General features: G+C 47.3%; 1 protein-coding gene and 1 long non-coding RNA gene across 3 annotated transcripts in view; one reads left to right on the top strand and one right to left on the bottom strand.

The window, feature by feature from the left end:
* LOC138492616 (solute carrier family 2, facilitated glucose transporter member 11-like) overlaps positions 1 to 19,333 on the top strand; it is a 458,430-nt gene extending 439,097 nt beyond the window's left edge. For both annotated transcript variants that reach the window (XM_069619910.1, XM_069619909.1), the window contains one exon: positions 17,876 to 19,333. In XM_069619910.1, the coding sequence (XP_069476011.1) occupies positions 17,876 to 18,082 (207 nt within the window). In that variant the 3' untranslated portion in view covers positions 18,083 to 19,333. The remainder of the gene's footprint in view (positions 1 to 17,875) is intronic.
* The window catches only part of LOC138492617 (uncharacterized), a 58,524-nt gene extending 32,370 nt beyond the window's left edge, over positions 1 to 26,154 (bottom strand). The window contains exon 1 of the long non-coding RNA XR_011276229.1: positions 25,494 to 26,154. This is a non-coding gene — a long non-coding RNA (uncharacterized lncRNA). The remainder of the gene's footprint in view (positions 1 to 25,493) is intronic.
* Between the last annotated feature and the right edge of the window lie 228 nt (positions 26,155 to 26,382).

Below are 26,382 nucleotides of genomic sequence, written 5' to 3'. Positions count from 1 at the left end.
GCACATGATGTGACATCGCAGTGGGGCAGAGAGACAGAGAGCCACCAGGCACCAGCTGTACAGACGCTTGAAGGCCAAGAAGAACCTCCAGTTCCTGGACCGTTATACGGAGACCTTCAAGTGAGCACTGCAAGAGGCACCTGAGCTTGCAAAAGATGGTACTAGCATGCTTCTTTTGGGGGCAACTCTGCTCTGTTGTGCACATGGCTAGTGTCTGTTCTATCGTGTTATTTCTGTTTGCTAGTACAACACTCCCTCTCGCCTACATTGTACGCCCACAGCTTGCATACTGTTTCCCCCGGGGCGTGTATGGGGATCTCTCTCCTCCTGTCCCTTTTGCGTGCACACGGTATGCTCCACTGTCCCGGCGTAGAGTGTGGAGCACACTGCACTGCCCCTGCCTGCCCCCTTCTGTGTGCACACATGGAACACTGCCTTTCCCCTGCTGCTGGGTGCATATTGAACTCTCCCCCACCTCTCTTTGTGCATGTGCCATGATACATCCAGCTTTTGATGAGTATGGTCAAGGTGAAAAACAAGCGAAAACATGCTTTCGCTGTTTTTCCCGAAATATGTTCTATTTTGTTAGAGATTGTCGGCATGGAGCAGGAATCTGATGGAAAATCATGTCTGTGAGTTTCTGCTTCATTTGGGGAATCTGCATACATCCTTGCAGTATCATTAGTTTGGCCTATTAGGAGAAGCTAAATTGTGACACCTATAAACCTATGCATTAGAGTACAGCTAGGGAGGAATCAAGAATGTCTTATGAGGAGGGAGGGGAGACAGAGCCTGTAAGTGTTGTCTGGTTATGTACCCACCTATTCACTGCCCATAGCCATGCTAATCCCTATGGCCATTCCCAACCAGTTCTTCACCCTCCCCACCCAAAACACCTTCTGATGGGAACTCTTTGAGCTCGCTTTATTCAAGCCTTACCATCAAACTTTTCACTCAAAGTAGATGCCAGTTTTTCTTTTTTATTACACTGTTTTTTACGAGTAATATCTTTGGAGTTGTAAACCCACTACTGGTGTAATAGAAATGTCTTACCAGGTCTCCCTTCAGCCACTCGATTTATAAGCACTCTGTGTCCTTCACTGACGTCCTGTTAAAAACAAGCAAACATTGTCAAAGTCAACAGTTTTGTGTGGGCAGTTAATACAACTACGTCTGTGTCTGGAATGCTTGTTTTACTCATGTAAACGGGATGCCAGGAATGTCTCTGGACTTTGCTTGCTTTTTAGTGGGTGCTGTGCTAATCGGCAGGATCAGTAGGTGCAATTGTAGTCGCCATGTTTTTCATTAGTGATCTCTGAAGAGCACAAGAATGCGTTCATGGCTGAGATCAGTTTGCATTGCTCTCTCTGGTGGCCCTGGCATTGCAAACATTAGGGATTCAGAATTGTTAAAGCGGGAATCCCTGTTGGTAGTGGCTATTGGAATCTGTAGCTGTACATGCAATGCAATTGGTTTCACTAGCCTGTTCCAGAGTCAGGGAAAAAACCTACACACTGAATATGGATCGTTAAGAGAACCAAAGAAAAAAAAGTCAGCACTGTTTTTCACATATTGTTTAGATTGTTTGTCATGTCCCTTTGGTGAACTTTTCTGTGTGTCTGAGTGTATTAGTGCATGAATGTTATGTAAATCAGAGGGTGGGATTCAACTTTTTGGGAGGACCAAGTGCCTGAAAATCCGTTTCTCGCAGTAAATCTCTCTGCAAGTTCACGCTCATTGGGGGTCATCACTGTGGCGCTCTGTGACGTCCTTGTGATTGGAGCATTGCGGCATCTTTAGCAAACACCATTAGAGTAACCTGGGGTTGTTGGTGGTACTCTTTTTCATAGGACAAGACTGATATTCAAGTTTGATTTCTCGCCTGTGAGCAGCACAATAAGCTCAAGTGCTTATAACTCTCCTGAGTGGGCGCATTCCCAGAGGATGGGTTCTTTGGCCGAGTTTGTTCTCATTAGAGAAGCTGCCACATTTTTAGCAAACCATTAAAGATATGGTGTGTTCACTGAATGCATGAACATGCCCTGCCGGCTGAAATGTGTGCATTTAGTAGGCAATTTCAGCAAGCAAGCACACATCACAGCGCCTGTAGGTGACGCATGCACCCGTGCTCTCTCTGTGCACGATGTAGCATGATGCTGCTCGGTGCCTTCTGGATATACACATGCCCTGACAGTATACAGTGTACTGTATACTGCCCTTTCTTTCTGCACGGCAAACTCTCACTCACCATTTGTGTGCACACGGTACACGCCTCTTTGTGCAAAGAAGGCATACTGTCCTGTCCCTTCTGGGCGAATGATGATTGAGGACCCCCCTTGCACATGATATAAGGCCCTAGTGGTTTCATGTGGAACTCTCACCTAGCTCCCACCCTCTCTTTGTGCACGTGGTATAATGCCCTGCGCCCTCTTGTGCATGTGGAGTGCTACTCTTTCCCCACACGCCCACTGGCACTGCACATAGCACACTCCGCAGTCCCCACTGTGTGCACATGGCACCTGTTCCCTCTGTCCGGCCAGTGCATATTGCCCCGTCCATTTTATGTAACTCTCCCTTTTCCAATCCGTGTGCATATGGCATCCTACCTTGCACCCTTTTGGGAACATGTGGAATTCCCACCTGCCCAACTGTGTGCCGGACATACCTCCTGTGCGCAGTGTGGATCCGCAGTGTGGATCCGGCCTAGTCATAGCTGGCAGTGGCACTGGCAGTTCTGTAACCTGCTGACACTGAGGAACCAGGTTCACACCATTTAAGCGATTCACCAATTCTAGCCATGTGATCCGTTTTAAAGAAGCATCATTTGACATGCATTTGCATGCCAATGGTTATTCACTATTACTAGGCGAATCCAAGTCATTGTATGCCAACATGTTATTACACTCAAATTGAATAATTCATCACATTCTCCCAGCGATCGAATTTCATATGGGGCAGTACAATGGCAGCCATGGGGTGGAATTCGAGCAGGGATAGCAGCTTTCACCAAGAGTGACATGTGTGGGGCAGAAGTGGGACAAGAGGCAGGCAGCATGAAAATGTGTTACAGTGGTAATGTGTTGTAAATTAACAGACACATGAACCCTCCATAAGTAGCATTTTCTGTAAAGTCATGAATTGATGTTATTCACAAATTATGGTTTGATGGCCACTTTTTTGGAGGCAAGGGTTGGGCCACTTTTTTGAGGCGAGGGGTGGCCACTTTTTTGAGGCGAGGGGTGGGCCACTTTTTTTTGGGTGTCCGGGCCTATTTCTTGTCCCAGTCCGACCCTGTCCCTACCTACTTCCAGGGCTCATTGGGAATGACTCTTGCTGCTGGAACAAGACCTGCATCTCTGCCAGCCACACTGCGGCCCAGGATATCATCGTGGGAAAGTACTCCTGACAGTGTGTGCTGCCCTCCCACGATGGGAGCCCGAGAACGAGGACTGTCCCTGAGACCGCCGAGTGTGACTGGCAACATCCTGAAATCCACGTCAGCCAGGATTCCTGTTTTTCATCACATCGAACTGGTCGAACTGCTGTTGAACCTAGTTCACCCTATGTCGAACCTCAAGACCTGACTGTGATGCTTTTGGCACTCAATAGAGCCAATGAACCAACTTTTGTTGCAACTTCAAACCAGCTCGACTCTGCACCGTGTCTGACTGAATCTGTCACCTTCTCGAATGAACTGCTCATTGCCCGAACCGACTAGAACTGCTGGAGTGTCACTCATCGACTCAAACCAGCAGTTACTGAATGACTTGACCTGGCTTGACCTAGAACTGCTGCATCTAGGAGAGCAGGATCACTGCTTCAACCATTATTTTCCCTTGACTCGAATCACTGGACCGTCATGCATCAACCCTTTGTAGCAGTTAAAACATTATTTGAACCAGCTTGACTCTAAACAGATCCTGGTGAGCACTCCGACCTGCATCACCAAACGTCGCCTTCATGCCGCTTTGAGTTACCGCATTTGAACCAGCTCGAAGCACACTTGCTGCTTGGGCCAACATGATCCAAACTGAGCTCCATCTGCTGGCACTAATGTGCAAAGCCTGTTTCCACCCAGTCAAACCGCAAAGAAGGTACTATGGGCCCATAACTGCCCCTAATCCATTTTGTGCCCTAGTGACTGGTTAGGTTACTGTTGCACCTTTTTCATCAAAGACATATCCTTTTAAAAGAACATTGTGGTTATTGAATTGCCTTTCCCCCCTGTATTCTTACCCAGAGTGCTGCATGCTCTCTTTTCTTGCATATTCTCTGTTCTTTTCTCAGGGTCGGTTTTGTACAGTTTTTCAATTTCGTTTTTTTGCAGATTGTGTTTAATTAAAGTATATATATTTTTACAGAATCTTGATTGGATATTCCTTTATTTTGGACTGTTGTTCTCACTGTTAGGGTTGCTACTGAATCTCATTCAGGGCCCCCTTGTGAGCTTATAATATTCCATCGGCCCACCTTACCACAAAATGCGACAAAGGTATATCTCTTAACTGCGCCTGTTTTACCATTATGATTGGGTTCACTCTTGGTTTGTGGAAGTGTGAGGGCTGAGTAGGCTCTTTAGCCTCTCCCCTTCCTTGTACCTGGAAGGGCAGAAGTGAATTAATCACAGATTACCTTTACGCCCACTATCATTTTGAATCCACCCAATGGTTTGGCCACCAATCAAGCAATGGAGTAGCATCCTTCTCCCAGCTTTAATGGGGTAACTATACTGATGTTCCCTTTGTCCAGCAGACTCAAGATCATGCTCTGGAAGGCTTTTCATTGCTGAGTGGTCCCTTGGCCAAGGTCTTCTGAAAGCCCTGGTGTCTGGGACCTGGATGAGAACTCAATGACGCAGCCTATTTTTTTAAAAAAAAAACATTCCCATCACCCAGTGATACAACATGGATGTCTCCCACAGTTTTCTGAAGGACCTCACCCCGACACCCCACCCCCAACCATTCCAACTCTATGAGGCCCGGCCTAATCAGGACCCAGCTCATCCCTAAAGAGCTTGGCTTTCTTAAAGGCAGAAACAGAGACAGAGGGCCTCATTACACGGTAGGCGCTAAAAAACGGGATTTACCGGCATGGTGCTATTAGCGTGTCCGCCCTTACAGGAGACCGCCAATAGCGCACCATTACGAGTAAGCGGACACGCGCATAGGGCCATGCCGGTAAATGACCCTACCACCATGGCGCAAAAGCACCTTACCGGGCCCGCCCAAAGTGCTGATAGCACCTCCGCCCTCACTGTACATGCTATTTGCGGTCACCGCTATTAGCGATGACCGCTATTAGCGGTGACCGCTATTTGCATCGACCGTTAAATAGCGGAAGCGGAAATAGCGTCATCGCACCGGAACGGGAAAGAGCACGGCGGCCATCTTTAAAAACACAATCCATTGCCATCCTCTGCCCCCTGGACCATATTGGAGTAGTGAGCTGTGTGAAATCAACTGTGACACCTGCATCATTCCCAAGGCCCTGAAGAAAACATGTGACAGGCAGCGGAAGGAAAAGTACACCAACGAGGAACTGGTCATGTTGACGCAGACCCTTGCAGAGCATGCAGAGGTCGTCTTTGCAAATGATATGCGCCGCGCCACCTTGCTCAAGAAGAAAGCCATCTGGGAGGAGGTGGCAGTCAAAGTCAGTGCCGTGGGCACCAGCACGCGCACTGTGCGCGAATGCAGGAAGAGGTGGGACGACCTCAGGCTGCGGGTGAGGGGCATCCTGGTGGAGAACCACCGCATTGCCACTGCTGGCGGAGATGGCTCCCCAATACACCTGAAGGAATGGGAGGAGACATGTGCCAACATGATTGCCACCGAGAGCATTGAGGGAGTGGGCAGCATGGAGGTCGGCGTGGCTACCACTTCTGATGCAGGTGAGTGTACACATGACAGGATGCGGTGTGAATGCACAGTCACCCCCATATGTTAGCCCAGACCCCACTCATGCATGGACACACATCCACACATGCACCCATCCATCACCATGTCAGTGTCAGCCCCAAACACACACACATGCACACATCACCAGAGACAAGTCCCAAACTCAACCATGCATGGATGAGGCACTGAACTGGCACATCACCTGCATCCACAACTGCTAAGTCCCAATGTCCACAACTGCATAATCCCTGTAATTTACATTGAGTATATTGAAACGCAACCAATGCCATCCCCCTTCTCGTCCCTGACAGGCTCACATACAGATGGGGAGGATGCCGCTGATGCATCAAAGGCACCACCTACATCAAAGAGGCCAAGGGCACAGGAGCCGGAGGAAACCCCTGCAACATCCAGGGGCAAGGGAGAAAGGCCACACCTGAAGAGTGGCAGCCTACGTCACAGTGCCACTGCCAGGGCAGCAGTAGCTGCACCACCAACTGTGGCCCCACCACCGGAGGCAAACCCACTGGCAACAATGCCAGACACCCAGGGCCCACCATCAGCTGCGGCAAGCTCTGCTGGTGAGGCAGCCGCCACTGGCCCCCAGTCCGATCCAGAGGACACCCTACTTCAGCACATGGAGATGCACACCCCAAGCCCCCCAGGAAGCCCAGAGCCCATGGCATCCCAGACCCCTGGTTCTGATGGGACTTACGAGGACACCAACCCTGCAATAATGTCACCCATGCTACCATCACCAGTTGCATTGGAGCCATCTGTGGGCACGGCATCCAATGCACGGTCACCCGGCACTGATCAGCAATTCACCGCCATCCTGCAGCGCCAACAGGAGCTGACCGTGCTGGTTGGGCAGCATGTCGCTGAGGCAGCAAATCTCACCGAGAAGATAGTCCAGACGGCGAGGCACTCCACTGAGCGCATGGACGCCAACACGGACAGGATATGCAATGAAATTGCAAGTCTTAGGGAGGTGCTTGTCCGCATGGCAGACACAATGGACCGCCACTTTCACCCACAAGGCCAGTCTGCCCCATCCTCGACTTCCGGGTCGACTCAAACAAGCCCCCTCAGGCGCTCTATGAGAACCACCAGGCGCACGTCTGGCAACCCTCAAGACCCTTCCAAGGACAATTGCAATTAGTGGGCTAATGGGGATACCCCGGTGTGCATTGGCCATGGCAGAAATGGCAGAGACATGAGGGACTGTTGTGGGGGGTGGTGGGAAGGGTGTTATGGGTCTGTTGGGGGGGAGGGTGTTATGGGTCTGTTGGGGGGGAGGGTGTTATGGGTCTGTTGGGGGGGGTGTTATGGGTCTGTTGGGGGGGGAAGGGTGTTATGGGTCTGTTGGGGGGGAAGGGTGTTGGGATGTTGTGGGGGGGTGGGAAGGTTGTTATGGGCCTGTTGGGGGGGAAGGGTGGTGGGATGTTTTTGGGCTTGCACTACTACACCTTCATGTCACTCAATACACTGGTTTCTGAACAAAACACAGGCTTGGACATCTTCATTGTGTGTGTGTACTTTATTGGCAACAGGGTCCATAGCGTGCTTCAAAACATATACCAATGCATTACCCCCCATATCCATGTGACAGTACGGAAACATGTTCCTCAGAATATTTGGTGGATCAGATGCTGTCTCACAGCACGTCCCTCCTGGCCATCCCCTCTTGCAACACCTGCATCCCCTTCACCTCCGTCCTCATCACCATCATCATCCTCATCAGGTGCTTCTATTTCTACGTCAGGGGGCAGTGGCACATTCCGTCTGATACACATATTGTGCAACATGACACATGCCATGGTGATCTTGGACACCTTCTCATGTCCATACAGGAGAGCACCACCAGACCTGCTAATGCACCTGAAACGTGACTTCAATTGTCCAAAAGTCTGCTCGATCACGATGCGGGTACGGGTATGTGCACGATTGTATTCCTCCTCGTGCCTGTTCTGTGGGTTCCGTACAGGTGTGAGGAGCCAGGGCTTCAGGGGATAGCCCGCATCACCTGTATGGGGGAATGAACGGGGTCCTGTTACTGTTCACCTCAAGATCGGCCTGTTCACATCACACAAATTGACATTGCATTGTGATTCAAGTACTAAATTGACAGCATTCATGCAGATGGTCTGTGTGACAGCAACGTGCAAGGGGGAGGTCGACCCTGCAAGTAGAAATGCCACATTCATGCCTCCAACAGTAATTGACATGTCCTGGGTGAGGCCAGGTCTTAGGTGTCCCTGGCCCATACAAATTAGGTAACACACTGCTAGTGTACTGACATCCTGACACCGATGTTGACATGCTGTGAAGCATCACTTCAGTGGTGCCATAGGTGTGTGGTTCAGTGCTATGTCTAGGGGTGATCCCTTTGCATGCATTCAAGGGCGCGTTGCTGGATTGATGTTGTGCTGCACTGATTCTGTATTACAGTCTTGACACCATGTTGCAGGTTTTTGTAATATGTGGCGTGGCATGATGTGCAATGTGGATGGATGTGTGATATTTTGCAACCTGCATTGTTCTCAATGTTCTGCACCTTCGAATTGCATGTGGGTTCCTCTCAAGTACATCGTGGCCTTCCCTGGTGGACATTGGCGTACATCTGTATGTCCATTTTCCCTACGGACGCCAGTCAACACCCAGTTGGAGTATGTATCTCTCCCCCCCCCATTCACACCCAGTTGGAGTATGTATCTCTCCCCCCCCATTCACACCCAGTTGGAGTATGTATCTCTCCCCCACCCAAATCACGCAGCCATGTGCTTGCCCTGCTACTCACCAAGTAGCCACGAACGTTGTCCGGTGTGTCGCTCCATGTAGCGTGGGATAGTTGAGTTCTGCAGAACCATGGAATCATGTGTTGATCCTGGGAATCTGGCACAGCAATGTGTGATTATCTTGTTGGCGTCACATACCATTTGGACATTGATGGAGTGGAATTGCTTCCTGTTTCGGTACACTACTTCATTGTGATGTGGGACCACCAATTCCACATGGGTACAGTCGATGGCCCAGATGCAACTTGGAATGCCTGCCAGTGAATAGAAGCCAACTTTTGTGTTTGCAATCTCCTGGGCAGTCTGTGGCATGGATATGTGTTCAGGTGCATGCTTCAGGAGTGCATCGAGTACCTGGTTCAGCATGCGTGAGAATACTGGTTGTGAGATGCCATGCATCTGTCCCACTGTATGCTGATAGGTGCCTGTGGCCAGGAAGTGGAGCACACTCACCACCTTCAGTAGCGGGGGGATGGCAGTTCTGATGTCTATGAGGCTCACAATGTCGTCGTGGATCATGTCCACGATGCTGGTGATGGTAGCCCTGTCCAGACGGTACAGGGTGTGTATCTGCTCAGGGGTCAGGTTGAAAGGACTGGCTCTGATCCTGGATATTGGTGGGTGCCTCTGTGGTATGATTAGGTGGCGTTGTGGTGCCTGCTGTGCCTGTCTTGCCCTCCTCCTCCTCCTTCTCCTCCTGCGTCTCCTTTGTGCTGCCTGTTGTTGTAGCAGCTGCGCTGCAATGAGGTCCTCCAGGCCATGTAATGCTGCCAGTATTGGAACCATCTTGGTGTGGGAAGGGGTGTGGTGTGCTCCTTTTGAGCTGCCACAGTCTCCATTGCCTTCACCTGTGCTGATTTGGTGCACCTGTGGCAGGTGGGAACACTGCTCATTTCCCTTAACGGGTGGTCCGCGATGCCGGTATTTGCACCATGGCGGTAAGGGGTTTGGGGGGATTTACCATGCCGCTATTAGCATGTGCACTGGCCTTGTGATGCTGTGCTAATAGCGGCATGGCCTAATTAACGGGATGGAGGGTCGCGCGCACTCGGCCTGCCCGCTATTAGTGGCACCGTGATTAGCGGTGCCGCTAATAGCGGTGTGCCAGGTCGTGATCCACATGGGGATTTAACGTTACCGGTAATACATTACCGGTAACGTTAAATCCCTACCGCCATCCGTGTAATGAGGCCCAGAGTCTTCTGGGAGGAGTTGGTGGTCCAATCACAAATATGTATTGATCTTCTACAATAGTGAGGTCTGTAGCTCTTACCTTTTCATAAGACGATTCAGAAAGGGATTTAGCCTGAAGATGCATCCTTCCTCCAGTGAGTTCCCACCAGCTTGGCCTGGAGATTCTGAAAATAATCCAGGAGAGCCTGGAAGGTTTACTAGGGACTGGTGTTGGTCTTCATGGCCAGATGCACCCCAATATAGTTTTCCTAAGGGCCACATTGGCCCTTACCTCTACGGGTTCCCGGACTGCCCCCCCCTCATCTGGAGACATGGATGTCCTACTAGTTAGAGAAGATGGGAGAGAGTCAACTTACTAAGTTTTAGGGAGGGAGGCTTCCACCCAGTAAAGGATATCAGTGTGCCATAATCCGAGGCACTGAAATGCGTTCTGGGTCCTCCAGTTACTTGGAGAACTTGTTCTAATGTGTTTCATTGATGAGTGCCTCTTCTTTGCTGAGACCCTAAACCGATTTAACGTGGGTTTACTGGAGTACCAGGAACTGTGTAAAAGCAGCCTCTACTAACTCTAAGTCTAGATATTTTCCAGTGGGCTTTTCTCCAGCCCCCATCAGATGAAACGTGAAGATGATTCTGTGGAAGAGGTGGGGGAGGAAGACATTCGATGTCTAGTTCTTCAGTGCACAGATTTGTCCTTATCTGCCCTCTCTTTTTTAGTATCTGCCTTGTAGGCTCTTTTAGTCTCTGATCAGATCTGTGGCAAAGCTTTCTCCTTCTCTGTCTGAGTGGTGTGGAGGCGGTCAAAGAAGAAGATAAGGCACTAGGATCCCTGTGTTTCCTCTTCTCTGTGTGACCCCCTCCTCCACAGCGGCCTGTGATCTCCGCTGTGCCACATACATTCACGCAATTTGGCTTGCTGGACAATGCTCAGCAGACCAGCTCTTGAGTCACCATGTTGCCCTGTGAATCCCTTTTCCTGGGCCTTGCTCTACCTTCAAGTATCCAGGGGCGATTGACAGCCGACATGCTACCAGGACTCAAGCAGCCCTGCAGGGGCAATGGGAGCGCACGCCATAGGCAAGCATGGCAGGATCCCACCTGGAGACACTGTGTGTGTGGACAGAGAAACAAGCAGGAGAGCTTGCAATGATGAGCTCAGTTTATCCCCATATGTGGGTGGGACAGTGAGGGACAGGTGTTTTGTTGGGAGATGCGGATGGGAAGACAGGGGGAGTCGTCAGATAAGTAAGCACTGGGACAACTAAGAGGAATTTGGGGGTAATATGCTCAGCTAGCATCCAAGAACCGTCTCAGAGTTAGCCATGTCCCACTTCGTCGGGAGCTTGCACTCAGTATTTGATAAAGCCTCAGGAAGAAACACATTGTCACAGGAGCATCCCTGCCACTTGCTGTGGGTAAACAAAGGATGTATCTGCAATTCAAATGATAGTTTATTTTATGAATGGAGAATGTTGAGTGTGGGTACTCTAGGACATAATGACAATATCATCTGGCTTGCATACAATTTACCGTGATCGCTTCTTAGTGGCATCTCCTCACCATTTGGCTCCATAAAGAACACAAAGTACAGAGCATGTCATCCGAAAAGTACTGTTACTTATACCCAGTAGTCCTTATGCCACAGCCACACACTGCAATCAGTGTTTAGAATGACCGAAGCGGGGTGGCAGAAACTGTGCGTATCATGGGTACTGAAGTGAACAGTAGGGTGCACTGCAGTGCTGCCGTTCTCAGGGTAAGCCTCCACCAATGCAATGTTAATGTTAAAGGATATTTGTACCGCGCACTATCACCACCGGAGTGGTCTGCTGGCGCTCTGGCGGCTCTGAAAAAGGGGAGGAGGGAGGTGGATTAGTGGGAATAAGCTGGAAAAGTGCAAGAGAGCAGTGATGTGCTGTTGGCAGCTTCAGCCCGGTGGGTCCTTTGGCTGGGCTTGGGGTGTTTTACGGTCGGTAGTCGTCGTGTGCTGTTGTGGAAGTCTATGTGTGGTTTGTTTTGTTGTTGCATTGTTGTGAAGTTTGTGCGGATTGCTGCGTTTTAGGCTTGTGGTTGTGTTTGGTTAGAGTTTGAGAGGTGTATGTAGAGGGATGATATTGTTAGTTGGGTGGTTAGTTGGCATTGCTGTCCTTGCAATTATGGGATTCCATCTAGGTGCGGTACATGCTGACATTCACATTTGAATCTAGATGCGGCGCAAGCTAAAGTTAAGAATTCTAAGTTTGGTGTATGTTGACAATTACATTTCTATCTAGATGCGACACAGGCTAAAGTTAAGAATTCTAAGTTTGATGTATGTTGACAATCACATTTCTATCTAGATGCGGCACAAGCTAAAGTTAAGAATCCTGAGTGTGGCACATGCTAAACAATCACATTTCTATCTAGATGCGGCACAAGCTAAAGTTAAGAATCCTGAGTGTGGCACATGCTAAACAATCACATTTCTATCTAGATGCGGCGCAAGCTAAAGTTAAGAATTCTGAGTGTGGCACATGCTAACAATCCCATTTCTATCTAGATGCGGCGCAAGCTAAAGTGAAGAATTCTGAGTGTGGCACATGCTAAACAATCACATTTCTATCTAGATGCGACGCAAGCTAAAGTTAAGAATCCTGAGTGTGGCACATGCTAAACAATCCCATTTTTATCTAGATGCGACGCAAGCTAAAGTGAAGAATTCTGAGTGTGGCACATGCTAACAATCACAATTCTATCTAGATGCGACGCAAGCTAAGGTTAATGCAAGGAAAAAGTACACACTCCTTGTGTACCCACAGCCTTCATGAAAAATACACCAACCACCAGACAGTCTGCAGCAATACACAACACTCATCTCATACATTCTCAGATCATGAAATCGGAAGGAGGGGTTTCTTCTGCAAAAATATTAAGGAAGTGAAAAAGCTACAAAAATCTGGAAGAGAAGTTGGTGATATATGAGCATGAATTAAAGGAGTGAAAGCAGCATACCTGTCACTGTGACCAGGAGAACTATGAAATGAGGTGCCATTACCTATTTGCCAAAAGGTCTTGACTTCCTTTGTAAAATAACCAAAACGCAACAACAACCACCTTCCTATGTCATAGTTTGAGGGTGCCACTGCACCCAGCTCTGCAGCAGAAATGTCATCAATTGGACACTATGCCACTCCTTCCCGGCAACACTTCTTAGAGGAAATGTGGTTGAAACATCAAGATGGGAAGCAATCTGCAAGAGGAAGGCCAGAAGGAAGCAGAAGACTATGGAGAAACTAACAATCAGGAGACATGGAGGTAAAGGAATGAAGAGGAAGGGGGGACCAGACACTACAACACCGGAGAACGCTTCACGGGAAGCAGAAGAGACAAGAGAAACCAGCATGCCAGATGAGATGTAGATTATACATCTCTCCAAAATACCATTCAAAGAGGATGAAATCCTGGCTATGCCGATAAGGTCTCTCCTTTTGCCCAAAGGGCACTTTGGTTGTGCGTAAACACACATAGCCCTGCAACAGTTCACAAAGAAAAGCTAAACCTGAAAAACATCAACCATAACAAGCCTAAGAAAGACAATGAACCAGTCAAAACACAGTTGGCCAAAACAGCACTGGCCATCTCTGATTTCCCAACACTGGTGACGCTTGATGACCTGGATACATACCCGACAATTCCTAGCACTCCAGCTGATGCTGACTTATTTGTAGACACCAATCTCCAAGACATGACCATATATGACACTGAAACAAATTGGTCAAAGAAGAGCAAATCCAATAGCAAATCAACATTCATATCTCAAATGCCAGTCCAGTACATCATAGAGGCAAACCAAGATTAGCGACCTTTAAACATTACAGCCCTTCACAAATTCAGGTGATCCAAGTAACAATATGTGAGGACAGTACCTTCATTATTAAATCCACAGACAAGGGTTGAAACCTGATGATCCGTGATGCTCACAGATACATCCTGGTGGCCGGGAGGCAGCTAAGGGATGGACCTCTCTACTGCGTTCGACACGGTCGACCATCGCACACTATTCCTTGCACACAGGATGGGCTTTTCTGGGACCGTCCTGAAAGGGTTCAGATCCAACCTTCATATCCCTCAGGAGCACAGAGATAGTGCGACTCAAACCCAAAGGAAAGGCACCCGCTGAGAGGGGAATTATGCAATGGATGGCTTTCCCCAGTGCAGAAGTGCTACTGGACCCACCTAGTAATGTAATCTTTAACTGGGGATACTGGAGGTGCAGATAAGGAGTAGAAAGGGACTGTAAGTAATTGACTTGAGGAAAGTAACGACATAGACCATTTAGGAATTTACTGGTTCCTTACGTAATTGTAATGGGATTCCCTCCTTGTACCTAGCAGGCAATGGAATCAAAAATCTAAAACCCCAAAAAAGAAGCGTTGTTTACCACGAGAATTACTAAGCCAAAAGGAGTAACCTCGAGCAGATTAGTATTGTGTTCTTAGTAAAGGGGGAAGTATAAATACCGGAAAGTGGTTCCAGAAAGGATTCCTCGTAACGCGGAGCGTTTCCGAGCTTGTAAGCCTTTGCGTTAAAAAACGGCATTGGTGTTGCTGGCCTTTCTTCCTGGTTGACGTCATCACGCAACGTAAGGACGTGATGACATGACGCGTGCCTCTGCTAAGGATGCTGTCCCCACGATGTGCGCATTCTGGGATGCCTAGCAACCATATGTTTACGTTGCAATGTCAGCCTTCCTTTCGGCATGATTCCATGGGCATCAGAGTAAAGCTGCGGGTGGCGATACTGTGGGTAGCTTTCCCTGCTAATCTTAACACTCACCGGGGTGGCATTACTGCCTTGTTTCGCTCAGACCTGTAACTATGGGACCTGTGGCATTACCTGAAGCGGTGATGCCCCTCTGGCTCGGATCTTATTGCGTAATTACTGTGTTGCATTTTTTACAACGCTCCTTTGCATCATAATTGGGTTTGTGCTACCTAAAAACACAGCACATATGTATATAAAGCATTGACATTGGTTTGCAAGATTAGGGGCTCTTGAAAATGACATGATATGATGTGGCATTTATAACGCGCCAATACACAAGTGTTTCAAGGCGCAAGGTTTTATACGTAGTGGCCACGAGCAGAAGGTATCTTGAGGTCTTAAAGGGCACTCTCTGCTGCTTGTCTTCATCTCAAATGTCTACGGTTCTCAGGGTTTTGATGTGGAGGAGGGCCTTCGTCTCCTCCATTACTTCTGACATAAGTGATGTTCCCAGATCAATGAGGATTTATTTTGGAAATCCAACCCTGGTGAAGTAAACCTTGAAGATGTCTTTTTGTGCTGTTAATCCTCAAGGAAAATGCCTCAGAGGAGAATATTGCATATTTCAATATTACAAGGATATATCCAAAGGGTGTCCTAGATAGTTCTTCTGTGGGGTGGCGATATCCATTGTAATACACTTATATGGTATGCCGATCAGGAGGGATGAAGCGGTGCCCTATTGACGTCCTAACTGCTGGTCCACTGGCAGGCCTTTTCATGATAATTTATATTCCTTGCCAGTAGAGTATGTTAAGTACATGTTGTTGTGTCATGATCCAAATTCATCACAACTCTTCCAAATCTCCTCTTGACCAGTATTTGCTACCACGGTTGATGATCACCCTTTGGGTCTGGATAATAATAATAATAATCTATTCCTTACATAGCGCTACACACCCATTGGTCTCAGAGCGCTGAAATAACAGAAGACATTATCTACTTGACACACTAATCCACTTTTTTGCCATAGAAAATATCTGGAATTTAATCAGCCCTTCTTCATAGTGGAGTGGTTTTCTTAATGTGCCCAGCTGCCCAAGTCCTAATTGAGTATCAATTTATCACACTGTTATTGGTCATATTTTTCAAAGTATGTAGATTCTCATACAATTCTTAACAACATAAACTGTTTTTAAGGAAAGTTCCTTATGTCATTTGGTTTATTGAGCTTTGAAGCTGACACGTGTTTCGACCCAGTAGGTAATTTTCACACGCATCAAGGAATGATAAGAGGTTGTCTCTGAGTCTTAGATATGATTAATAATGTTTCTGAGCTTATTATAGCTCCTGGTTCTCTTGTAAGGGAGTTCCCTATTGTTGAGTCGTTAGGTAGTGGCTTACAATTCTCAGTTGCTGTTAGTATTGCATATTCTAATTGTTAGGCAGGTGCTAAATTTTCTTGATTCAGTATTCTTCCATTATTACTGCCATGTTCGGCATCAGCGTCCCGCGTGTTGTTTACCAGAAAATTAGAACTTTAAGAGACAAACGTATGTCTCTTGAAGGACACATATCAGCTGTAGGTTGTATGCGCATACCCACCTGTAACACACTCCTCTCGCATACCTCTGGGAATTAAAAGTTCCATGTCCTCGCAGCCTTCATCACCTGTTCCTGGACAGGTCAGATGGACTTCCCATTCACTCGCTTGCTTCCTTGGTATTTATGACGACAAAAGTCCTTGTTGGGGTTGCACAACATGGTCTGTGTCTGCAAAGCACATGCTTGGTTTTGTAGCTTATCATCATTCCAGCAAAACAAAAGAGGATATAGCTGGAAGGCTTAGAACTAATCTTAACCCCTGGCATTGCTCTGGCAACCCTCCAGACCATCCTTCTTCACCTGTCAAGCCATTACAAAAGGGGAAAGACCAAATGCAAATCAATCTTGGTCCCACACCAAAAGGGGCCAAACTGCTTGGCCACATCCCTTCTGCATGAGACCAAAAGCATCCCAGACATGTTTCGGTCTCGTTGGGCCTCATCAGTGAGGAGTAGCTTGGGTCTATAGGCCCAGCAGGCACGGGACCCATGTCTGGGCATACCCGTTCCACTTGGGGTGACTACAGCAAAACAAAAGAGGTGATGGCTGGAAGGTTTAGAATTAATCTTAGCCTTTGGCATTGCTCTGGGCCACCCTCCAGACCATCGTTCTTTGCCTGTCAAGCCATTACAAAAGGGGAAAGACTATTTGCAAACCATGCTTGTTCACACCCCAAAAGGGGCAGCCACCATTCCAGATCACATATAATGTTTGCCCATACAGAATTGTAGGCAGTGCTACGTTTGCACTACAAGTAGACTTACTGTACACCCATCAGGGTAATGCATTTGTGTGTACCCGGCATCTCGACCACTGGCCTACCTCAGGGCCTGTGCCATCCTTTCCTTTCTTTATTTCTACTCTCCTCTGCATATCATATTTTCTTTGGACTCCTTTTCTTTTTAAATCCCTTTGCCTCTGTCTCCCTTTTCCTCCTTGCTTTGTTTATTCCTCTTATTCTTTCCATCTTTCTTTTTTGGGGATTGATAAAAGAAAAGTGAAAAATGGTTACAAAGAAAGTCCAAGGCTGGAAGAGGCTAGCAGTGGGTAGCTCTGCGGTGTTGGCCTAGAGAGCTCTACTTTCACCTGTGGCCCAGTGGTGGGGGGATTGGAGAAATGTTTGCTTTTCGTGCTTATGTGTGCCTGTGTGTGCGTGTGTGTGTGTGTGTGTGTGTGTGTAATGTGAGCTGATCTTCTTAAAAGTAAACCTGTGCCAAATAAGAGCAGTGGCACATGCCTGTAATAAACGGAAACGTTTGCCCCCACTTCTCATTGCAGACAGGCCAGAAATATATATATATATAGTGCTGCCCAAAGTGGTTGATGTGATCCAGCCCACAGTGTGTTCCTAGACAGCAGCATCCAGCTGGTTCCTAATCATGGCTTAGGGCAGGGGTCTCCCTCCATCTCTTCCCGGCCTTTGGACAGCATCACTTGGTAAAGGATTTGAAGGTGAATTGACAGTCAGGGGCTCCCTAGAGTACACGCTGCCTCTCAAATGACTGCTTAGTTTTCTTGTTATGCTCTGTTATGTTTTTGTATGTCATGACATGTTGTTATGTTATGTTAGGTTACATGAAATGGAATGCCTCTGTTCTGACTTGTGTGGGTCTCATTCTCTCTCTTTCTTCTTTACAGAAAAGCATGGGCCACTTCTGCTTCCTCCTCTTCCTGGGCATCATTGTCGCCTCATCAATATTCCTATTTCTTATTCTACCCGAGACAAAGGGCAAGTCTATCACAGAAATCACAGATGAATTCAACAGGATACAGTGTGGAAAGATTTGCTGTCATGGCACCGCCGAGGGCACGCCACCCGATCATGTTACATGCACTAGGTTTTGAGGTGGATCCCCAGCTTTTCATGAGGCAGCAAATCACAGTGGGCCTTACTACCAACATGGGGAGTCCCTGTTGTTTGTATGGAGTGGATGAGCCTGGGTGACCTGACACCACACATCGGCTAACTCCTCAGAGAAGATTTCTTCCATACGATGGACACCTGCATTGTTGGATCCTAAAACTGTCAACTCAAGTGGAGGCATAAAAGGTTGGGTTTTTTGGGAGACGAAGGCATCAATAAACTGAGTGGTGAGCGCTGATGGCATCTGGTGGGGTGGATAATAGTGGATGCAATAAGGCCTGCACCGATGGTGTCCATCTGAAGATCGAATGGCAGCTGCACTTTCTCTTGAATGTCCTTACACTTTTGCTAAAACCTGAGAGTTTAAGAATCCACCTCTCATATTTAATTGACTCTCCCCTAATGCATGTTAATGTACAGTGTGAAAGAGTGCCCGTGTTTTGCCCTCAAAACTCCCCCATTCAGATCTACACTTTGACAAGCACTAGTCTTTGTCCTGCTGACCCCTGCCAGACTTCGGGAAATGGCCAGCGGTAGAAGTGTACTGAAAGAAGTAATGGAAGTGTGGTCTCAGCAGGGGAGAGGGTAGCCTAGTGCAACATGTGACAAGTGTTGCGGCCAGGGCATTGCAATAGTCTAAGTGACTAGTAACTATGGCTCACATTACAACTCTGCACTTGCACAAGGACATGAATGGACAAATCCTCTATATAGAATGGTAAATATGGTCGTAAAAAGCAGAAGAATGGGAAACAGAAAAAAACAGTAGTGGAACTCCGCTCCCAACCGTTCCCGCACTCTTCGATCACTGGAAATGACTGCATTTGTTTGGGACTAGCAGAAGGCAGAATTGCAAAGCAGTGATAAACTGCTGAGCAGCCAAGCAACATTACAGTGAAGGAAATGTGAACAGTCCTATGTTTTGAACTTTTGAACTTACCCAACAGTTTTTGCCAAAGTTAACAACTGCAATGTTTGAGAATGGAGCAGACCGAACTGGCTATCATTGATGATAAACATAAACTAAACTGATTACTGCATCACACCCCCACGCAACATGGACAAAATGTTTGACTTGGAGAGAAGATACAAACATTGTTAGCACTCTGTAGTTATGGTTAAGTTCAACGCGCGATAGAAAGAGCACGTTTTGAGAGGAGCTGTATGACTATGGTGCAATCCCTTTCTTCTCCACTTTGCAAAACAAATATAAACACAATTTATGTGGGAAAGTTGTTTGATGCTTCGTCAAGGTGGTGCAAAGTTGTAAGGGGGTCCCAAAAAGTATGTTTTACAATGAATGTCCCATAGACAAATGTTTAATCTTACCTGCTGCTGAGGCGCTGGGCAGATGTGTGCCAAACTTGCATTAGGAGTGGGATTTTGGACCCAAAGCCTCTGGCTTTGCTAATATGGCACAGATCCATTGAGCAGTTTCTTTTCAATCTGCCCAAGAGTGCTAAAAAAACTAATATGTGTTATTGTGGCGTTAAGCTCCTGTTCCAACGGTTGGAATGGGAGTTAACGGCCCACAGTGCAAGTTATAGGCCCGAGCGAAGTGAGGGCGTATAACGAGGACTGTGGGCTATTAACACCTGTTCCAGCCCTTGGAACGGGGTCTAAAGGCCATTAACACCGTAGGTTGCCAAAGCGGTTCCTGAGGTGCTAAAAAAAAGAAAAGTATTTTCCCTTGTACAGTGGGACATGTGCAGTGGAAATACTTACCCAAGATGGCCAGCATGGAAAGGAAAGCAGGGCTCCATCAGCAGCCCCTCTTCCCTTTTCATGGCGGCCTACAGGAGCAGAGAGGCAGGAGCAGCGGCGGCATGGAGTTCCGCCACTGCAGAAATAAGGTAAGTAGGAGGTGGAAAAGGATTAACAAAAAAAAACAACAGGACGGAGGGTGAGGGGAAGATGGCGGCAGGGGAGCCGGCCATCAGGCTGGCTGGAACACAGGCTTGCATCGCCGGTTCAAGCCTGTGTTCCTAGCCACCTGATTGGCTGGCTTCCCCCCAAACGGGTGCTAATGAGTTTGCATGTCATTACACTGCTTTTTGGCATTTACATTTGGCTACCTGTATCTGAATCCCCAAATTTGCTTTCGAACGGGCCTGAGTGCAGGTCTGCAGACCCAGTAAAGGGCAAACAGATTGGTTTCATAATAAGAGCCACTCTGATTGGTTAGTAGGGAGACAGCATTTATCGTATGGTATGCCATTGTGGCTTATGGTTTCTTAGTGCCGTCTCCCAGGATGCCACACTGCCAAAATAACCAAAGGGGCATATTGCTGTCCTGTCACCCCGACACTAAGATGGGCTAAGGGAGACAAAGGAGGGGTGCAAGATTTTCCCAAAATCTGCAAAAAGGGAAGGGTCATCTGCAGGATTTGAGGGCCACCGGGTGGGAAAAGGTAACAGTGGTGGTTGGCAGGCTCCTATATGGGTCTGTGGGCTTCAAACACATCTTGGAAATTGTATCACACCCACAGACCAGGGTGGTGGTCTGCTGACCCCTTACGTGGCCAAAACAATACGGTCAAAGTGGCCACTGGGTCTGGCCGGGCATAATGTACACTTGCCTGTTTTTGTGGGAGAAAGGCTACTGGCCATGGCACACCATAACCAATGACCACTTTGTGTAGCTTGGCAGGGTGAAACACAATGCCCAAGGCATAGTTCCCATTGGCTATGTCCAGTGACCACGTAGGGTAGCATGGCAGAGCCCCGTGCCCCAACCTCAGATTAATTTTGTATGGCTGCATGACCTGTTCAGTGGGCCCTTCAGAGACTTGGGGGTTCCCCAGGCAAAGGGACCACTCAATGGAATAGTTCAGTGGACCATTTGACCAATCTTTACCCTGTCAAAGAAGACACTGGGCCTCATTACGAGGTAGGTGGTAAGGGATTACTGGCACCGGTAAGGACACCGGTAATCCCTTACCACCCTATTCCGAGGTCCCTTAGCGGGTGCCTTCCTTAACGCCTTCCTTAACGCCTGGTTTTTAAGGGATTTTAGAGCTAATAACGGTACCGCAAATTGCGGTACCATTATTAGCTCCATCCCCATTCCCATTGAGTCCTATGGGGGCTCGAATGGGAATGGGGAATGGTTCCCGGAATGGGGACTTACCGGGTCCTCCAAGGTTGGAATGACCCGGAAAGTCCCTATTTCGGGAACCCGGACTCGGAATGCAGTAAGGGGGTAGCCATGGTGCTAATAGCACCATGGCTACCTCCTACCTCGTAATGAGGCCCACTGTCTCTGCCCATTCAGCCCATATGAAGGATAATGCGTGCCCAGGGCATACCTCAGGAAAGTGCCCACTGGCCTCAGCATCACAACACTGTTTAACGTTGGTTAAATGGACGGTATAGTTGCAGTTCATAACAAAACACCAAAATAGGTCTATGTACGGTTTCTAAAGTAACCGCAACTGTGCCATCTTAAAATAACCAATGCAAGGCCACTGCCATGCTCTGTTCATGCTGCCTCTCATTGTGCTGACTCCCCTGGAAAATTGGGGTACCAATTTATTTTTGCATATGTTATGTTGTTTGCGTTTGCCATCACATCGAATTTTGAATTCTCATAACAACTTTGGGAAACTCCCCTTGGTCCGTTGTCATTGGCCTGTGTGAAGTGGGGGTATTTGCAACTCATTTGTGTTGGCATATGTGGCGCCAAGAGCAGAGCATGGAGGTAGTTGAGATGAGGTTAATTTACGATGGCATTGGTGCAGTTTTGGTAACCCTGAACAGATACAGGAGATGGTAAGCAGGATAGTAAGTATTATAGGGAGAGCCCAGTGGCTCCCACCATCCAGGCTCATGTCTCTCTCTCTAACTCTCTGTCCGTGGGCAGAACCAAACTCAAGGCATAACATTCCAGGCTGCAGCATCTGCAAGTGCTGTGCATTCCATGACATCACAGCTACACAGGATGGATCTACCCAGATGGGCCAGGAAGTGGAAAGTCAGGACACAACACACCACCTTCTGTTAGACAACCAACAAGGCACTGCAAACACCAAGCAGACAGGTGGGCAAAGAGGAAAGCACACACATTATACGGTGAAAATGACTCTTCCTATGGTTTACTGGGCTTAGTTATTGTGATGACCATTAGATATTGCTGGTCCGTAACTTCCTGCTCTTCTTCCCCAAATCTTGTGGCTGCTCAGTGGCTATTTGCATCTATGGATTATTGTTGAAATAAATGGTATAATGCTGTTTTTATATGTGGACGTGGGCGTGGCTAAACAGTGGTTCCTGCTCTATCAAGTCATGTGGGTGTGGCTGCTCAGGGAATCCTGCCTCTATTGCAGGGGTCTGCAACCTTTGGCCCCCCAGATATTTTTTCTATAATGCCCATCAGACCTAGCCAGTTTAGTCAATGGTGAGGAGTCAGATTCATAGTTCAAAACATCTGGAATGCTGCAGGCTGCATACCCCTGCTCTATAGGGTCACCCTCTTTGCCAAGTGGCTTCAGAACGTTAGAGACCCTAGTGTTCAGTGGCCAAAGCAAAGACAGAATCAGGGGACCAATTCTGTAATCAGTTGTACTGCTGTATCCTTCAGTCCATTTGAATGTAATTTACACTCACAGTGCAACAGAATTACTGCAAACACTGTGATGATAGCAATACAAAATAAGTCAGGGAGCATTGGATGAAAGCAATTCAATGTCCTTTATCTTGGATGATCTCGGAGGCTCACAAGTTTAACCCCAAGAAACCGTGATCAATTGGGGAAACACCAGAGGTCAAAAATAATGCTGAGAACATCTTTCCAAACCCCAAAGAGGTGCTTATTACGCCCTGGAGCAGACTTCCCTGGGGAGTGGCAGAGAGGAGCATGGCACTCCTTTCTCCTGTGACTCAACTCCCAGTTTAGACTTGCCAACCTCTGTATACCAATAGAAAGCCCGAAGGAATGAGAACTCATGGGTTCCCCATAGCTCCAGCCCTAGAAGAGGCTCCCCCTCCCCAAATTTCAGGATTGGTGGGAAATGAAGACACTTAATATATAGATTTGAAAAAATGGGATTGCAGACTCCCCACCCACGAGAAGGAATGTACAGTATTCATCTTGAAATGCTGGCCATAGAAAGCAGCAAAAATGAACTCCTTTGGAGAGGGACCCTGCAGACTGAAACCAGAAGAAAATGCAGTCCCTGCATCTTCACCAGTAGGCAACAGACATTGAAAAAGGAATCCAAAATGGCTGTAGCACTAGAGATAACCTGCCCCACTAAGCCCACATGACACACAGCAAATGGTCCAATCACAGAAAATGCTTTCCCATATTACACATGTGCAAACAAGAGAGCCCAAAGCACCACCCAGGAGGAGGTATCAGCCTTTTAAAGGCAGACCATCCAGTCAGTTACTGTCAAGCCTTTGGAGGGTTGCAATGAGGACATTACTACATGAATTTAAATGTTCCCAGGATTTCTGCCATACTTTTAATTAACTTTTAATTAACTAAATGTATTCATTTTTAGTTTTGGTTATTAAGGTGTCGCCTGTGACACCTATAATCCAAAAATATTGTATTAGCATACAGATGGGGAGAAATGGCATATGAGGAGGGACTCACAGCTTGTAGGTGTTGTTTGGTTATTTGCCCAACCATTGACGATCCAATGGCCATGATAATCCCTATGGCCCTTCCCAGCCAGCCCGTGCGTAAAACACCACCTCATGAGATCTCTTTGAGATTGCTTTAATCAAGCCTTACCATCAAACTGTGCACTCAGAGTGCCTCCCAATGTTTTTTCAAATCATTCTTCTTAGAGTTAATCACTTAATTGGAGTTATACACCCACTACGGGTGGAATACAAATGTCTTAACCAAGTCTGCCTTCAGCCACTCGATTTATAAGCACTAGGCGTATCCTTCAATAAAGTCCTGTTTAAAAAAAAGCATTAGCAAACCCAACCATTTTGGCTTCTGTATAAGTATTAGGTATTTGCACCACACCAGTTTGCAGCTGTTACCATCAATGGCCAGTTAATACCATTATGGCTATGCCTGGCATGTGCCCTTTCCCATGCTTACACAAAAGCCCAACTGTTGGCATTGCCAATGCTTCTTTTGTTAAAAGTGTGTTTTCAGGAAAGTTATGTTATGTTATGTTAAATTGACTTCTACCATGCACCGTTACCATTAGCATGGTCTCCTGGCCCTCACATGGCTCTGTAAGAAAGGGGTGGGGCGGGTTAATGAGGGAAGAGGGATAGGACAGAGATTGTGCTCGCAGAACCAGGAGAAACTGGTATGTGTGCAGGTCTGCCTTCTAAGTGCATTTTGATTGTGTACACTGGCTTGTTGTATATGGAGGGGTGAGGCTCAGTGTCTGGGATTGTTTGTTATATGCAAATGTTTGTTATGTTGGCTGTATGATTTGTGTATTTTGTGTGTAGTTTGGCTGGCCATTAGGGTCGTGTGTGGTACTTGGAAGTTATGCGGGAGGGGAGCAGGATCTGGGATGGTTAGTACATTGGCTACCCTCAAATTCTTCTAAGTGCAATACATTGGCTACCTTAGAATTCTTCTAAGTGCATTACATCGGCTACTTTCAAAAGTCATTTGACTGCAATACAATGGCCACCCTCGAATTCTTCTAATTGCAATACATTGGCTTCCTTCACAATTCATCTAACTGCAATACATTGGCTGCCCTCAACTTCTTCTAAGTGCAATACGTCGGCAATCCTCAAAATTCTTCTAGTTTCATTACATTGGCTACTTTCACAATTCATCTGACTGCAATATATTGGGTACCTCAAATTCTTCTAAATGCAATAGATTGGCTATCCTCAAAATTCATCTAACTTCAGTACAGTGTCTACCCTTAAATGCATTTAAGCTCAGTCCATTACCTGTCCTCAAAATTCTTCTAAGTGCAATACATTGGCTATTCTCACATTCTTCTAAGTGTGATGCAATGGCTGCTTTCAGAATTCACCTAAGTGCAACACATGGGTACCTTCACATTTCTTCTAAGTGCACTACATTGGCTATCCTAAAGATTCTTCCAAGTGCGACAGATTGGCTACTCTCAAAGTGCATCTAAGTGCGACACATGCATACCTTCACAATTCATCGAAGTGCAATACATTGACTACCTGCTTCAATTCTTCTACGTGCAATACATTGGGTAGCTTTGAAGCACAGCAATAATAATTGCTATGCTTTAAAATATGCACTGGATTCAATAAGTAGCTGTGGACTAAATGTGTGCCTAAGTTCAAAGCAGTGGCTATCCTCTAGCTTTGCACCTAACTTCAAAATAGTGGGTATACTTTAAACATAGACCGAACTTACAGCACCTAGCTTCAGCTATGTAATTAACATTACATATATGAAACAAAGTTGTAGTCTCTTACCTGAAGATTGCTGCAAACAGTTTTGTGGCTTGTATGGGGTGCATCGGGTGAACAGGGTAAACATTGGACGCAAGCTGTCCTAGGGAGCTGCCCTTTGACTCTGGCTCTTGGCCGTCTGCCCGTGCAAGGCTGCCCTGGGAAGGACATCCAAGTAGTGTACTTCTGGTCACGTGCAGGAGGCTTTGACCTATTGGTTCAAAGTGTGGGTGGGTAGCGAGGAGTAGTTGATGGAATGGACTGTGAGGGGCATGAAGCAGGAAAAAATGAATTTAAATCGATTCCCAGGCACAGGGGATGAAAGCTTAACTCGGATATAGTGAGTCTGGGGAAAGAAGGCATATGGGTATTTCCTGGAACGCAGCAAGCTAATAAGGCTCTTCGTAATCCCCAAATCACTTCTAGTCATGAGCAGGAGGCTCCGGCCTATTGGAGCACAGTGTGGGCGGGCAGGGAGGAGGGAGCAGACTACGAGCAGCATGAAGCCGGAACAAATGAATTTAAATGGATTCCCAGGCACGGGGGATGAAAGCTTGCTGCAGAGATAGTGAGTGTGGGGAAGGAAGGCAAATGTTTTTTTACTGGAGCGATGCAAGCTAATAAGGCTGTTCGGAATCCCCAAAGCACTTCTGGTGACGTGCAGGAGGCTCTGACCAACCATCCTATTGGAGAACAGTGTGGGCGGTATGGAGAAGGGGAGGAGGGAACGGACTAGGAGGGGCCCAAAGCAGGAAATGGTTTCCCAGGCATGGGGGATAAAAGCTTACTGCAGAACTAGTGTGTCTGGGGAAGAAAGGCAAATGTATTTCGAATGTAGAACTGAGTTTGCAAGAAAATGTATTCAGCGTCACGAGCTGTCTGAATATATAAAATATGTTTAAACATCTTATGT

The sequence above is a fragment of the Ambystoma mexicanum genome, chromosome 10 (assembly GCF_040938575.1).
Source record: "Ambystoma mexicanum isolate Mex_15411 chromosome 10, UKY_AmexF1_1, whole genome shotgun sequence".
Lineage (NCBI taxonomy): Eukaryota > Metazoa > Chordata > Amphibia > Caudata > Ambystomatidae > Ambystoma > Ambystoma mexicanum.
The sequence above is the reverse complement of the archived record's forward strand: the minus strand, read 5'-3'. Positions and strand labels throughout refer to the sequence as shown.